This window comes from Oncorhynchus nerka, linkage group LG23 (genome assembly GCF_034236695.1).
Source record: "Oncorhynchus nerka isolate Pitt River linkage group LG23, Oner_Uvic_2.0, whole genome shotgun sequence".
NCBI lineage: Eukaryota > Metazoa > Chordata > Actinopteri > Salmoniformes > Salmonidae > Oncorhynchus > Oncorhynchus nerka.
Genome location: NC_088418.1, coordinates 40,912,987 through 40,926,406, shown reverse-complemented (window position 1 = coordinate 40,926,406; position 13,420 = coordinate 40,912,987). Strand labels below are relative to the sequence as shown.

The window sequence follows — 13,420 nt, the reverse complement described above, 5'->3', positions numbered from 1 at the left end:
AAATTGTGACCAACCGATCTATAAATATTAATGAGTAATAATGTATTATGAAAGATGATTTGTCGATCAGTCAGTCGGCTATTCCCTGCAGTCGTTTTGATGTTCTCGAACACGGCCAATGGGCGTAAACCGAAAGTAGCTGACTGTAGACGGAAGTCGAAGGGAGAGGTAGGTCTACACATGCACGGACAGCAAGTCTGACAACTTCTGCTGTTTCGAGGGAACGTGACAGTAGCTAGGTTTTTCATCCAACTGACGACTGATTTTCATGCAAATATTCAAAAATATGCATAAAGAAAATATGCGCATTTTACCACCAGTGGTGTGTTTTTACCAGACGGACCAAAACGGAGTTTTCATGTTGGCCTAACGAATACAAATCTAAAGTTCAATGTGTTTCCATCGCATTTTCATAGTAGTAGTTTTTTCACAAAAACTGTTGCATTAAATAGCAAATGTGTCTACTCTAGCCAACAGCTCACAGATACAATGCCAGTTAAAGGTCAGATAAATAGTTTTAAATAAAGGTTAAATAAAAAATAAAATAGTATACATTATGAGATTATTATGGATAAATGCAATAACACTTTTATTTGTCAAATGGTAGTCAAGCATCAATCATCATGTCACCAGAATAAGACCCTCAATATGTATTAAAAGGAGCATCAAGCTCATCAACTTGCAATTGCTCCTTTCCAATAAATATCGAGGCTCTTATTCTTTTGACATGATGATTGATGCCATTTGACAAATAAAAGTGTTATTGCTCTTATCCATAATAATCTCATAATGTAGACTATTTTTTACAACCCTGTGAGAATTATGTATTTCTTGCAGTGAAAGTATACAACAAATGTTCATTTTGTCTCAGGAACAGACTATAAATACAGTGCCTTGCGAAAGTATTCGGCCCCCTTGAACCTTGCGACCTTTTGCCACATTTCAGGCTTCAAACATAAAGATATAAAACTGTATTTTTTTGTGAAGAATCAACAACAAGTGGGACACAATCATGAAGTGGAACGACATTTATTGGATATTTCCAACTTTTTTAACAAATCAAAAACTGAAAAATTGGGTGTGCAAAATTATTCAGCCCCTTTACTTTCAGTGCAGCAAACTCTCTCCAGAAGTTCAGTGAGGATCTCTGAATGATCCAATGTTGACCTAAATGACTAATGATGATAAATACAATCCACCTGTGTGTAATCAAGTCTCCGTATTAATGCACCTGCACTGTGATAGTCTCAGAGGTCCGTTAAAAGCGCAGAGAGCATCATGAAGAACAAGGTACACACCAGGCAGGTCCGAGATACTGTTGTGAAGAAGTTTAAAGCCGGATTTGGATACAAAAAGATTTCCCAAGCTTTAAACATCCCAAAGAGCACTGTGCAAGCGATAATATTGAAATGGAAGGAGTATCAGACCACTGCAAATCTACCAAGACCTGGCCGTCCCTCTAAACTTTCAGCTCATACAAGGAGAAGACTGATCAGAGATGCAGCCAAGAGGCCCATGATCACTCTGGATGAACTGCAGAGATCTACAGCTGAGGTGGGAGACTCTGTCCATAGGACAACAATCAGTCGTATATTGCACAAATCTGGCCTTTATGGAAGAGTGGCAAGAAGAATGCCATTTCTTAAAGATATCCATAAAAAGTGTTGTTTAAAGTTTGCCACAAGCCACCTGGGAGACACACCAAACATGTGGAAGAAGGTGCTCTGGTCAGATGAAACCAAAATTGAACTTTTTGGCAACAATGCAAAACGTTATGTTTGGCGTAAAAGCAACACAGCTCATCAACCTGAACACACCATCCCCACTGTCAAACATGGTGGTGGCAGCATCATGGTTTGGGCCTGCTTTTCTTCAGCAGGGACAGGGAAGATGGTTAAAATTGATGGGAAGATGGATGGAGCCAAATACAGGACCATTCTGGAAGAAAACCTGATGGAGTCTGCAAAAGACCTGAGACTGGGACGGAGATTTGTCTTCCAACAAGACAATGATCCAAAACATAAAGCAAAATCTACAATGGAATGGTTCAAAAATAAACATATCCAGGTGTTAGAATGGCCAAGTCAAAGTCCAGACCTGAATCCAATCGAGAATCTGTGGAAAGAACTGAAAACTGCTGTTCACAAATGCTCTCCATCCAACCTCACTGAGCTCGAGCTGTTTTGCAAGGAGGAATGGGAAAAAAATTCAGTCTCTCGATGTGCAAAACTGATAGAGACATACCCCAAGCGACTTACAGCTGTAATCGCAGCAAAAGGTGGCGCTACAAAGTATTAACTTAAGGGGGCTGAATAATTTTGCACGCCCAATTTTTCAGTTTTTGATTTGTTAAAAAAGTTTGAAATATCCAATAAATGTCGTTCCACTTCATGATTGTGTCCCACTTGTTGTTGATTCTTCACAAAAAAATACAGTTTTATATCTTTATGTTTGAAGCCTGAAATGTGGCAAAAGGTCGCAAAGTTCAAGGGGGCCGAATACTTTCGCAAGGCACTGTATATAATATTTATACACACATATATATATATATATATATATTTTTTTTTTGTCAGCATCTCTTGAGAAAATGTGAATGAGTATCATTGACACTGTTATGTAAGCAGACAGTATTTCAACCACATAAAATATGCATCCAAGACCAACTGAAATCTTATCAGAATCATGTTTCTTCATTTTCTCAGCTTTTCATTTCCTTAAAACAGGTCAAACTGATGACATTTGGACATTTTGCACAGGACCAATCTTTTCACTGTTTTGGAGTTATTGCATTTTCTCCCCGGTTCCTAAACGAAACCAACAACTGTACCTGTGTTAGATTACTCAGGCATTAATTATATCAATGTATTTAGTCTTCTGGTGCAACAAGTTATGACAGAAGAGAAGCTGCATGTATCAAGCTATAGTTGACAAACAAATGGCCTACCAAATGTTGGAAATCAGGTGAGAAAGTAGCCAGTAGTAAATTATAGTAAATTATTTATAGTGGGCAAAATTATGGTGGATCGAACAGGTTGTCTACTTTATGAAGTGATTTGTTTGACAATCAGATGAAAACATCATCACACAACACCCATGATATGTGAAACTGAGCCTGAACAGACTGCAAAAACATCAGCAAAAACAACATTAAATGGGATAAGATGTTTACATGCCATTAGATCAGCATATCCCAGGCCTCTTATCCGGGTTTCTCATAACCAAGATACAAGATTTTTTATCTGGTTATTGTAAACGGGATATGATGTTTATATGCATTAACTCAAAAACAGAATACTTGAGTAGCCTATCCCCAATCATAAGGGGATAATGGTGTGCATGTGCACGTGGTCAGTGTGGAAGTACCACACAACAAATCATCGCGTGACTCCAAGTTTACTTCTATGTGGTGGTTAATATATCAATATTTGCACATCAAGGTGTTTCCACAACCATTTCTCGCAGAATTAAATTTACCTACACAAAAAGATCCCACCATTGTCCAACGAACAAATGATCTTTCAGCCTTTATACAATTGTACCGAAACTACGTTTCCATTACAGCTGTAATAACTTACTTTTATATGATATGACTTTACTTGCATAAAAATTGTGGATGGAAATGTGGTTTCTAACCAGCTTTCCATCCAACATTTTTATGCGAGTAAAGTAAAACAATTAGGCAATTAGGCTAGACAAGGTGAGATCTTTTTTTGTTGGTATAAACACTTTTATGCACAAATATTGATTTTGACAAATATCAATATACACTGCTCAAAAAAATAAAGGGAACGCTAAAATAACACATCCTAGATCTGAATGAATGAAATATTCTCATTAAATAATTTTTTCTTTACATAGTTGAATGTGCTGACAACAAAATCACACAAAAATGATCAATGGAAATCAAAAGTATCAACCCATGGAGGTCTGGATTTGGAGTCACACTCAAAATTAAAGTGGAAAACCACACTACAGGTTGATCCAACTTTGATGTAATGTCCTTAAAACAAGTCAAAATGAGGCTCAGTAGTGTGTGTGGCCTCCACGTGCCTGTATGACCTCCCTTCAACGCCTGGGCATGCTCCTGATGAGGTGGCGGATGGTCTCCTGAGGGATCTCCTCCCAGACCTGGACTAAAGCATCCGCCAACTCCTGGACAGTCTGTGGTGCAACGTGGCGTTGGTGGATAGAGCGAGACATAATGTCCCAGATGTGCTCAATTGGAGGTCTGGGGAACGGGCGGGTCTGGGGAACGGGCGGGCCAGTCTATAGCATCAATGCCTTCCTCTTGCAGGAACTGCTGACACACTCCAGCCACATGAGGTCTAGCATTGTCTTGCATTAGGAGGAACCCAGGGCCAACCGCACCAGCATATGGTCTCACAAGGGGTCTGAGGATCTCATCTCGGTACCTAATGGCAGTCAGGCTACCTCTGGCAAGCACATGGAGGAAAGAAGAAAAGAAATGCCACCCCAAGAAGAAAAGAAATGCCACCCCAATCTAGACGATTCTGTGCTTCCAACTTTGTGGCAACAGTTTGGGGAAGGCCCTTTCCTGTTTCAACATGACAATGCCCCCATGCAAAAAGCGAGGTCCATACAGAAATGGTTTGTCAAGATCGGTGTGGAAGAACTCAACCCCATCGAACACCTTGGGGACCCAGGTCTAATCGCCCAACATCAGTGCCCGACCTCACTAATTCTCGTGGTTGAATGGAAGCAAGTCCCCGCAGCAATATTCTAGTGGAAAGCTTTCCCAGAAGAGTGGAGGCTGTTATAGTAGCAAAGTGGGACCAACTCTATATTAATGCCCACTTTTGTGTATACAGTGGGGCAAAAAAGTATTTAGTCAGCCACCAATTGTGCAAGTTCTCCCACTTAAAAAGATGAGAGAGGCCTGTAATTTTCATCATAGGTACACTTCAACTATGACAGAAAATGAGAAAAAAAAATCAGAAAATCACATTGGAGGATGTTTAATGAATTTATTTGCAAATGATGGTGGAAAATAAGTATTTGGTCAATAACAAAAGTTTATCTCAATACTTTGTTATATACCCTTTTTTGGCAATGACAGAGATCAAACGTTTTCTGTAAGTCTTCACAAGGTTTTCACACACTGTTTCTGGTATTTTGGCCCATTCGTCCATGTAGATCTCCTCTAGAGCAGTGATGTTTTGGAGCTGTTGCTGGGCAACACAGACTTTCAACTCCCTCCAAAGATTTTCTATGGGATTGAGATCTGGAGACTGGCTAGGCCACTCCAGGACCTTGAAATGCTTCTTAAGCAGCCACTCCTTCGTTGCCCGGGTGGTGTGTTTGGGATCATTGTCATGCTGAAAGACCCAGCCACGTTTCATCTTCAATGCCCTTGCTGATGGAAGGAGTTTTTCACAAAAAAATCTCACTATACATGGCCCCATTCATTCTTTCCTTTACACGGATCAGTCGTGCTGGTCCCTTTGCAGAAAAACAGCCCAAAAGCGTGATGTTTCCACCCCCATGCTTCACAGTAGGTATGGTGTTCTTTGGATGCAACTCAGCATTATTTGTCCTCCAAACACGACCAGTTGAGTTTTTACCAAAAGGTTCTATTTTGGTTTCATCTGACCATATGACATTCTCCCAATCTTCTTCTGGATCATCCAAATGCTCTCTAGCAAACTTCAGATGGGCCTTGACATGTACTGGCTTAAGCAGGGGGACACGTCTGGCACTGCAGGATTTGAGTCCCTGGCGGCGTAGTGTGTTACTGATGGTAGGCTTTGTTACTTTGGTCCCAGCTCTCTGCAGGTCATTCACTAGGTCCCCCTGTGTGGTTCTGGGATTTTTGCTCACCGTTCTTGTGATCATTTTGACTCCACGGGGTGAGATATTGCGTGGAGCCCCAGATCGAGGGAGATTATCAGTGGTCTTGTATGTCTTCCATTTGCTAATAATTGCTCCCACAGTTGAGTTCTTCAAACCAAGCTGGTTACCTTTTGCAGATTCAGTCTTCCCAGCCTGGTGCAGGTCTACAATTTTGTTTCTGGTGTCCTTTGACAGCTCTTGGCTTGGCCATAGTGGAGTTTGGAGTGTGACTGTTTGAGGTTGTGGACAGGTGTCTTTTATACTGATAACAAGTTCAAACAGGTGCCATTAATACAGGTAACGAGTGGAAGACAGAGGAGCCTATTAAAGAATAAGATACAGGTCTGTGAGAGCCAGAAATCTTGCTTGTTTGTAGGTGACCAAATACTTATTTTCCACCATAATTTGCAAATAAATGCATTCAAAATCCTACAATGTGATTTTCTGGATTTTTTTTTCTCATTTTGTCTGTCATAATTGAAGTGTACCTATGATAAAAAGATGAGAGGCCTGTAATTTTCAAGTGGGAGAACTTGCACAATTGTTGGCTGACTAAATACTTGTTTGCCCCACTGTAACTAGTTAGAAACTTGAAGAAATGTGCACTAGTCTAGTATTGACATAGTGTAACAAGCTGTCAATGGTGATTTTGAATAGGCAAACAGTAAATGTGTCAGGGTTTATGTAGGAAATGAAAAGGGATTAGGAGCAATTCAGCAGTGACAACACTACCCACACAAATTCAATAGAGATTGAGTAGGCATAAACAGTAAGGTGTAGGCATTACGTAGTAATTCAATAGTGAACATGTAGGAATTTTTTTGGTATGTGAAGGTTTTAAGACAGGCCTGGGCAACTCCAGTCCTCAGGGGCTTGATTGGTGTCTTTATTGGTGACTTTTTCCCCAGCCCCAATAATCAACTACTCATAATCTTCAGTTAACAGTGCAATTAGTTTAAATCACCAGTAGGTTTGTATAAATCTTGTGTAGTAGTGATTAAGTAGTACTCTTTCATGAGGGCGGGCGTTAGGACTAAATAATATTAGTGGAGGAACCCGCACTAACGCCCTGGATCAGAGCTAGGGCAGGCACACCTCTGCATGCTACTCATCAATAGAAGTGATGCTGCAGGACTGACATGTTACGTCTTCCAACATCAACTCAGACAACGGCTCCTTGTCAAGAATGACATCATAACTGAAGTAGTTCAACAGAACTTATGTACGGCAAATGTTTTTGGCACCATTCCTTTCCCAACTCTTCCATTTGAGGGTCAGCAAAATAGCCTGCTACTGAATTATTTCCCATGAATGCAAGAATCTAGGCTTTTAGGCTACCAGTGTTTGTGCTACTGCGATCATCAGCTGTTAACCATATCATTGCCCTCTTATAAATGGAAAAAAACAAAGCAGTCGCCATAGAATCATTACAACATCAGTTTTATTATAGGGTGTAAAAAAGGAACATGAAATCAATTAGAATGTTGGTTGAACCATTATAAATGCCCACACAACTTTTAGGCGAGTGTGACTATATGTACAATAAGAAAAAGAGATGCTATTCGTGCACTTTACTGCATGCACCCATCCATTCCTCACTACCCATCATATTTTCACATACAGTGGCAAGAAAAAGTATGTGAACCCTTTGGAATTACCTGGATTTCTGCAAAATTGGTCATCAAATTTGATCTGATCTTCATCTAAGTCACAACTGACAAATACAGTGTGCTTAAACTAATAACACACACATTATTGTATTTTTCTTGTCTATATTGAATACATAATTTAAACATTCACAGTGTAGGTTGGAAAAAGTATGTGACTAATGACTTCTCCAAAAGCTAATTGGAGTCAGGTAACCTGTAGTCCAATCAATGAGACAAGATTGGAGATGTTGGTTAGAGCTGCCTTGCCCTATAAAAAACAATCACAAAATTTGAGTTTGCTATTAATAAGCACTGCCTGTTGTGAACCATACATCGAACAAAAGAGATTTCAGAAGACCTACGATTAAGAATTGTTCACTTGCATAAAGCTGGAAAGGGTTACAAAAGTATCTCTAAAAGACTCGATGTTCATCAGTCCATGGTAAGACGTTGTTGAAAAAAGTTCTGCACTGTTGCTACTCTCCCTAGGATTTGCCGTCCTGCAAAGATGACTGCAAGAGCACAGCGCAGAATGCTCAATGAGGTTAAGAAGAATCCTAGTGTCAGCTAAAGACTTACAGAAATCTCTGGAACATGCTAACATCTCTGTTGACGAGTCTACGAAACGTAAAACACTAAACAAGAATAGTGTTCAGGGGAAGACACCACAGAAAAACCCATTGCTGCACATCTGAAGTTTGCAAAAGTGCACCTGGATGTTCCACAGCGCTACTGGCAAAATATTCTGTGGACAGATTAAACTACAGTTTAGTTGTTTGGAAGGAACACAACACTATGTATGGAGAAATAAAGGCAAAGCACACTAACATAAAAACCTCATATCCCAACTGTAAAGTATGGTGGAGGGAGCATCATGGTTTGGAGCTGCTTTGCTGCCTCAGGGCCTGGACAGCTTGCTATCATCGACGGAAAAATGGATTCCCAAGTTTAGCCTAACATTCTTCTGCAAAATGTCTTTATCTATCCGCCAACTGAAGCTCTGCAGAAGTTGGGTGATGTAACAGGACAACGACCCAAAACACAGAAGTAAATCAACAACAGAATGGCTTCAAGAGTGGCCCAGTCATTGTCCTGACCTTAACCTGATTTAGATAGTGTGGCATGACCTCAAGAGAGCAGTTCACACCAGACATCCCAAGAATATTGCTGAACTGAAACAGTTTTGTAAAGAGGAATGGTCCAAAATTCCTCCTGACCGTTGTGCTGGTCTGATCAGCAACTATAGAAAATCTTTAGTTGAGGTTATTGTTGCCAAAGGAGGTTCAACCAGTTATTAAATCCAAGAGTTACTTTTTACACGCTGGTCTGTGAATGTTTACACGGTGTGTTCAATAAATACATGAAAACGCATAATTGTTTGTGTGTTAGTTTAAGCAGAACATGTTTGTCTATTGTTGTGACCTAGATGAAGATCAGATAAAATTTTATGACCAATTTATGCAGAAATCCAGGTATTTCCAAAGGGTTCACATACTTTTACTTGCCACATCCCCCGTTTTCTGACAATTCCTTTGCTACTCCAGAAGCTAGTTTCCACACCTGCACCAAAAGTCCTCGCTCCCAGGCACCTAGTCTCTGTTATCAGCCAATCAGATGGCTGTCTCACCCCACTCAGCCAATTACAAGCCAGTGTCAAATGGCACCATATTCCTTATATAGCACACTACTTTTGACCAGAGCCCTATGGGCCCTGGTCAACAGTAGTGCACTATAAAGGGAATTGTTTGCCATTTGGGACACACCCAGAGTCTTAGTGCGGGGACTGTGTGCTGGCGCCGGGGGAGTCTGAGCAATCCACCTTTATCCTGGCTTCCAGCAAGATGGGGGAGGCAGAACCCCACTCTTACTTTCCAGAGAGGAGGACGAGGGGAGGGACACCACAATGTACTTCTGGAGGGGTCGCGACCCCCCCAGGCCGCCGGACCCGCCGGACTCCAGCTTGACCAGAGGCTGCAGCGTGGAGGTAGCGCTGGCGACCGTGCTGGTCACTGAGGAGGAAGTCCGAGTGATCACCTAAAGTAAAGGAGAGGGGAATATTACATTTCACATCACCACTACTAGGGCATCTAGATAATGATTTTTTTTAGAGAAACTTAAATGTTGATTAAAAAGTGAATGTATGGGATATTAATGACTGTATATTAAATGTTTATTTACGACCACAACTTATACAGCACCAGTCAAATGTTTTGGGCACAACTTCTCATCCCAGGATTTTTTTATTAAAAAAAAAAACGATTTTCTACTATGAAATATGAAACTATGAAATAGCATGGAATCATGTAGTAACCAAAAAAGTGTTAAACAAATCAAAATAGATTTTAGATTCTTCAAAGTAGCCACCCTTCCCTTGATGACAGCTTTGTATTCTCCCTTCCCTTGATGACAGCTTCATGAGGTAGTCACCTGGAATGCTTTTCCAACAGTCTTGAAGGACTTCCCACATATGCTGAGCACTTGTTGGCTGCTTTTCCTTCACTCTGCAGTCCAAATCATCTCAATTCGGTTGAGGTTGAGTGATGTGGAGGCCAGGTCATCTAATGCAGCACTCCATCACTCTCATTCTTGGTCAAATAGCCCTTACACAGCCTGTAGGTGTGTTGGGTCATTGTCCTGTTGAAAAACAAATGATAGTGGGACTAAGCGCAAACCAGGTGGGATGGCATATCGCTGCAGAATGTTGTGGTAGCCATGCTGGTTAAGTGTGCCTTGAAGTCTAAATAAATCACTGACAGTGTCACCAGCAAAGCACCATCACACCTCCTCCTGACATGCTTCACGGTGGGAACAACACATGCTGAGATAAGACCGTTCCCCTGCTCCGCATCTCACAAAGACACGGCAGTTGGAACCAAAAACCTCAAATTTGGACTCATCAGACCAAAGGACAGATTTCCACCGGTCTAATGTCCATAGCTTGTGTTTCTTGGCCCAAGCAAGTCTCTTCTTATCATTGGTGTCCTTTAGTTGTGGTTTCTTTGCAGCAAATCGACCATAATGGCCTGATTCACTCAGTCTCCTCTGAACAGTTGATGTTGAGATGTGTCTGTTACTTGAACTCTGTTAAGCATTTATTTGGGCTGCAATTTCTGATGCTGGTAACTCTAATGAACTTATCCTCTGCAGCAGAGGTAACTCTGGGTCTCCCTTTCCTGTGGCGGTCCTCATGAGAGCCAGTTTCATCATATCGACTGCACTATTTGCGACTGCACTTGAAGAAAGTTTAAAAGTTCTTGAAATTTTACGGATTGACTTGTTTATTTGAGTTGTTCTTGCCATAATATGGACTTGGTCTTTTACCAAATAGGGCTATCTTCTGTATACCACCCCTACCTTGTCATAACACAATTGATTGGCTCAAACTCAATAAGAAGGAAGTAAATTAACTTAACAAAGCACACCTGTTAATTGAAATGCATTCCAAGTGACTACCTCATGAAGCTGGTTGAGAGAATGGCATTAGTGTGCAAAACTGGCAAAGGGTGGCTACTTTGAAGAATCTCAAATATAAAATATGTTGATTTGTTTAACACTTTTTTGGTTACTACATGATTCCATATGTGTTAGGTTTGATGTCTTCACTATTATTCTACAATGTAGAAAATAGTAAAAATAAAAGGCCTTGAATGAGTAGGTGTCCAAACTTTTGACTGGTACTATATCTGGTGAATGTAGAAGAACAGAGTGAATACTATTTATGCTCTTAAATACAAGAGTCTTTGTTACTATTTCAAAGAAAACAAAACTGCCGTCCACAGTACCTGCTGGGTGGAGGATGATCCTGAGCTGGTTGCCATGACGATGTACTTGGTTGCCGGGGGCGATGGCTGTGTTGGGGTGCCTGGTCGGGTGGACATGAGGGTGAGGGAGCTGGGTACCTTGATGATGCTGGGGGTACGGGACCCCCCTGACCCTCCTATTCCGCTCTGAGACACCGTTAGGGTGGGCCGAGGCTGCAACACAGAACCAGTAGAACTTCAGATTGGGTTTTGTTACGTTACTTTACACTAACAGGATGAAGTTGCTGATATTGTCAGTCACTTTGTTTTTCAATGAAGATAATTGGAATTTAAGTTTACTTCTTGAACTGACTGAATTTACATATTTTTTTACACAAAATGTCATGTTTACCTAACACTAAGCCGGGTCAATAGATGTTGACATCCATGTGCCCTACCTGTGTGATGGTGAGTGTGGTTCTGTTGACCTGCTGGGCCTGTAGTGCTGCCTGGGCCCTGGCCTTGACCACATGAGAACACAGCATGGGCCCCAGGTAACCGTAGTTTGCCCGGTACTGCTCCACGTTGTCAGGCAGGGGACGAGCTTTAGCAATGACGCTGGCACAGTGTTTCTGAGAGAGAAGAGGATATTAGTCAAGTATCTCTCACAGATGGGTATGTGACTTTAAAGGCCAGTTTCCTGGACACAGATTAAAAAGCATGTCCAGAACTAGGTTTCCTCTGTGTCTGGGAAACTGGCCTAAATGTACTGTATGAAGAGGTGTCTATAATACTGTGTGTTGTCTATGGTCTTATTTGTGTTAACAATCAGGTACATGAGAATAAAACAAACATGTTCTATTATAAAGAGGCATTGAGTATTACAATTTGAGTTAACAATAATTAGCAGAACAATAAGTTTGGCTCCTCACCAGTAGAAGGCTTTGGACGTGGTCTGCTCCTATCTTATCAATGTTGGAGACAACAGGTCCATCAGACACAGCTTTGATACGAGCTCCTTCTACAGTGAGCCTGGGCAGGATCAACGTCTTGATCACCTGGAGAGAGTGAGAAGAGGGAGTTAGATAAACAGAGAGGGGAACATAAAATTCAACATACCATTTTGTGAACTCTTGGTTGGTGAGCGGATCCCAGACCTTACAACCATAAAGGGCAATGGGTTCTATAACTGATTAGGATCTGGATAAAAATATTTGAATCAGTTGTAGAACCCATTGCCTTTTATGGTTGTGAGGTCTGGGATCCGCTCACCAACCAGAATTCACAAAATGGGACAAACACAAAATTGCGACTTTACATGCAGAATTCTGTAAAAATATCCTCTGTGTACAATGTAAAACACCAAATAATGCATGCAGAGCAGAAATAGGCAGATACCCGCTAATTATCAAAATCCAGAAAAGAGCCGTTAAATTCTATAACCACCTAAAAGGAAGCGATTCCCAAACCTTACATAACAAAGCCATCACCTACAGAGATGAACCCAGAGAAGAGTCCCCTAAGCAAGCTTGTCCTGGGGCTCTGTTCACAAACTCAAACAGACCCCACAGAGCCCCAGGACAGCAACACAATTAGACCCAACCAAATCATGAGAAAACAAAAAGAGAATTAATTGACCAAAAAACAGAGCAAACTGGAATGCTATTTGGTTCTAAATAGAGAGTACACATTGGCAAGACACCTGACCACTGTGACTGACCCAAACTTAAGGAAAGCTTTGACTATGTACAGACTCAGTGAGCATAGCCTTGCTATTGAGAAAGGCCGCCGTAGGCAGACCGAAAGGTTGTCAGCTCCGAAAGTAACCGAAAGGTTGTCAGCTCGGGATTCGATCTAGCAAGGTAAAAATCTGTTGTTCTGCCCCTGAAGAAAACAGTTAACAGCAGTTCCTTGGCCGTCATTGTAAATAAGAATTTGTTCTTAACTGACTTGCCTAGTTAAATAAAGGTTAAATAAAAAAATACCACAGCAGCAAGATTTGTGACCTGTTGCCACAAGAAAAGGGTAACCAGTGAAGAACATGTTTATTTATTTACTTGAACTATTTGCACATCGTTACAACAGTGTATGTAGCCACAATATGACATTTGTAATGTTTACTGTCCAATGGCGGCAAGCTTTACACCACTCCAGCCGACGCTTGGCATTGCGCAAGGTGAT

The 13,420-nt window shown here is 41.1% G+C and overlaps 1 protein-coding gene across 3 annotated transcripts in view; it reads right to left on the bottom strand.

Annotated features, from left to right (window-relative positions):
* Positions 1 to 7,273: 7,273 nt before the first annotated feature.
* LOC115106838 (transcription initiation factor TFIID subunit 6-like) overlaps positions 7,274 to 13,420 on the bottom strand; it is a 62,558-nt gene continuing 56,411 nt past the window's right edge. For 2 of the 3 annotated variants that reach the window (XM_029629976.2, XM_029629977.2), the window contains 4 exons: positions 12,172 to 12,297; positions 11,698 to 11,871; positions 11,282 to 11,473; positions 7,274 to 9,533 (listed from right to left, as the gene is read on the bottom strand). In XM_029629976.2, the coding sequence (XP_029485836.2) occupies positions 9,321 to 9,533; positions 11,282 to 11,473; positions 11,698 to 11,871; positions 12,172 to 12,297 (705 nt within the window). In that variant the 3' untranslated portion in view covers positions 7,274 to 9,320. Of the gene's footprint in view, positions 9,534 to 9,926; positions 10,134 to 11,281; positions 11,474 to 11,697; positions 11,872 to 12,171; positions 12,298 to 13,420 lie in introns of all 3 variants that reach the window. The other variant, XR_010460715.1, reaches the window with a different exon arrangement.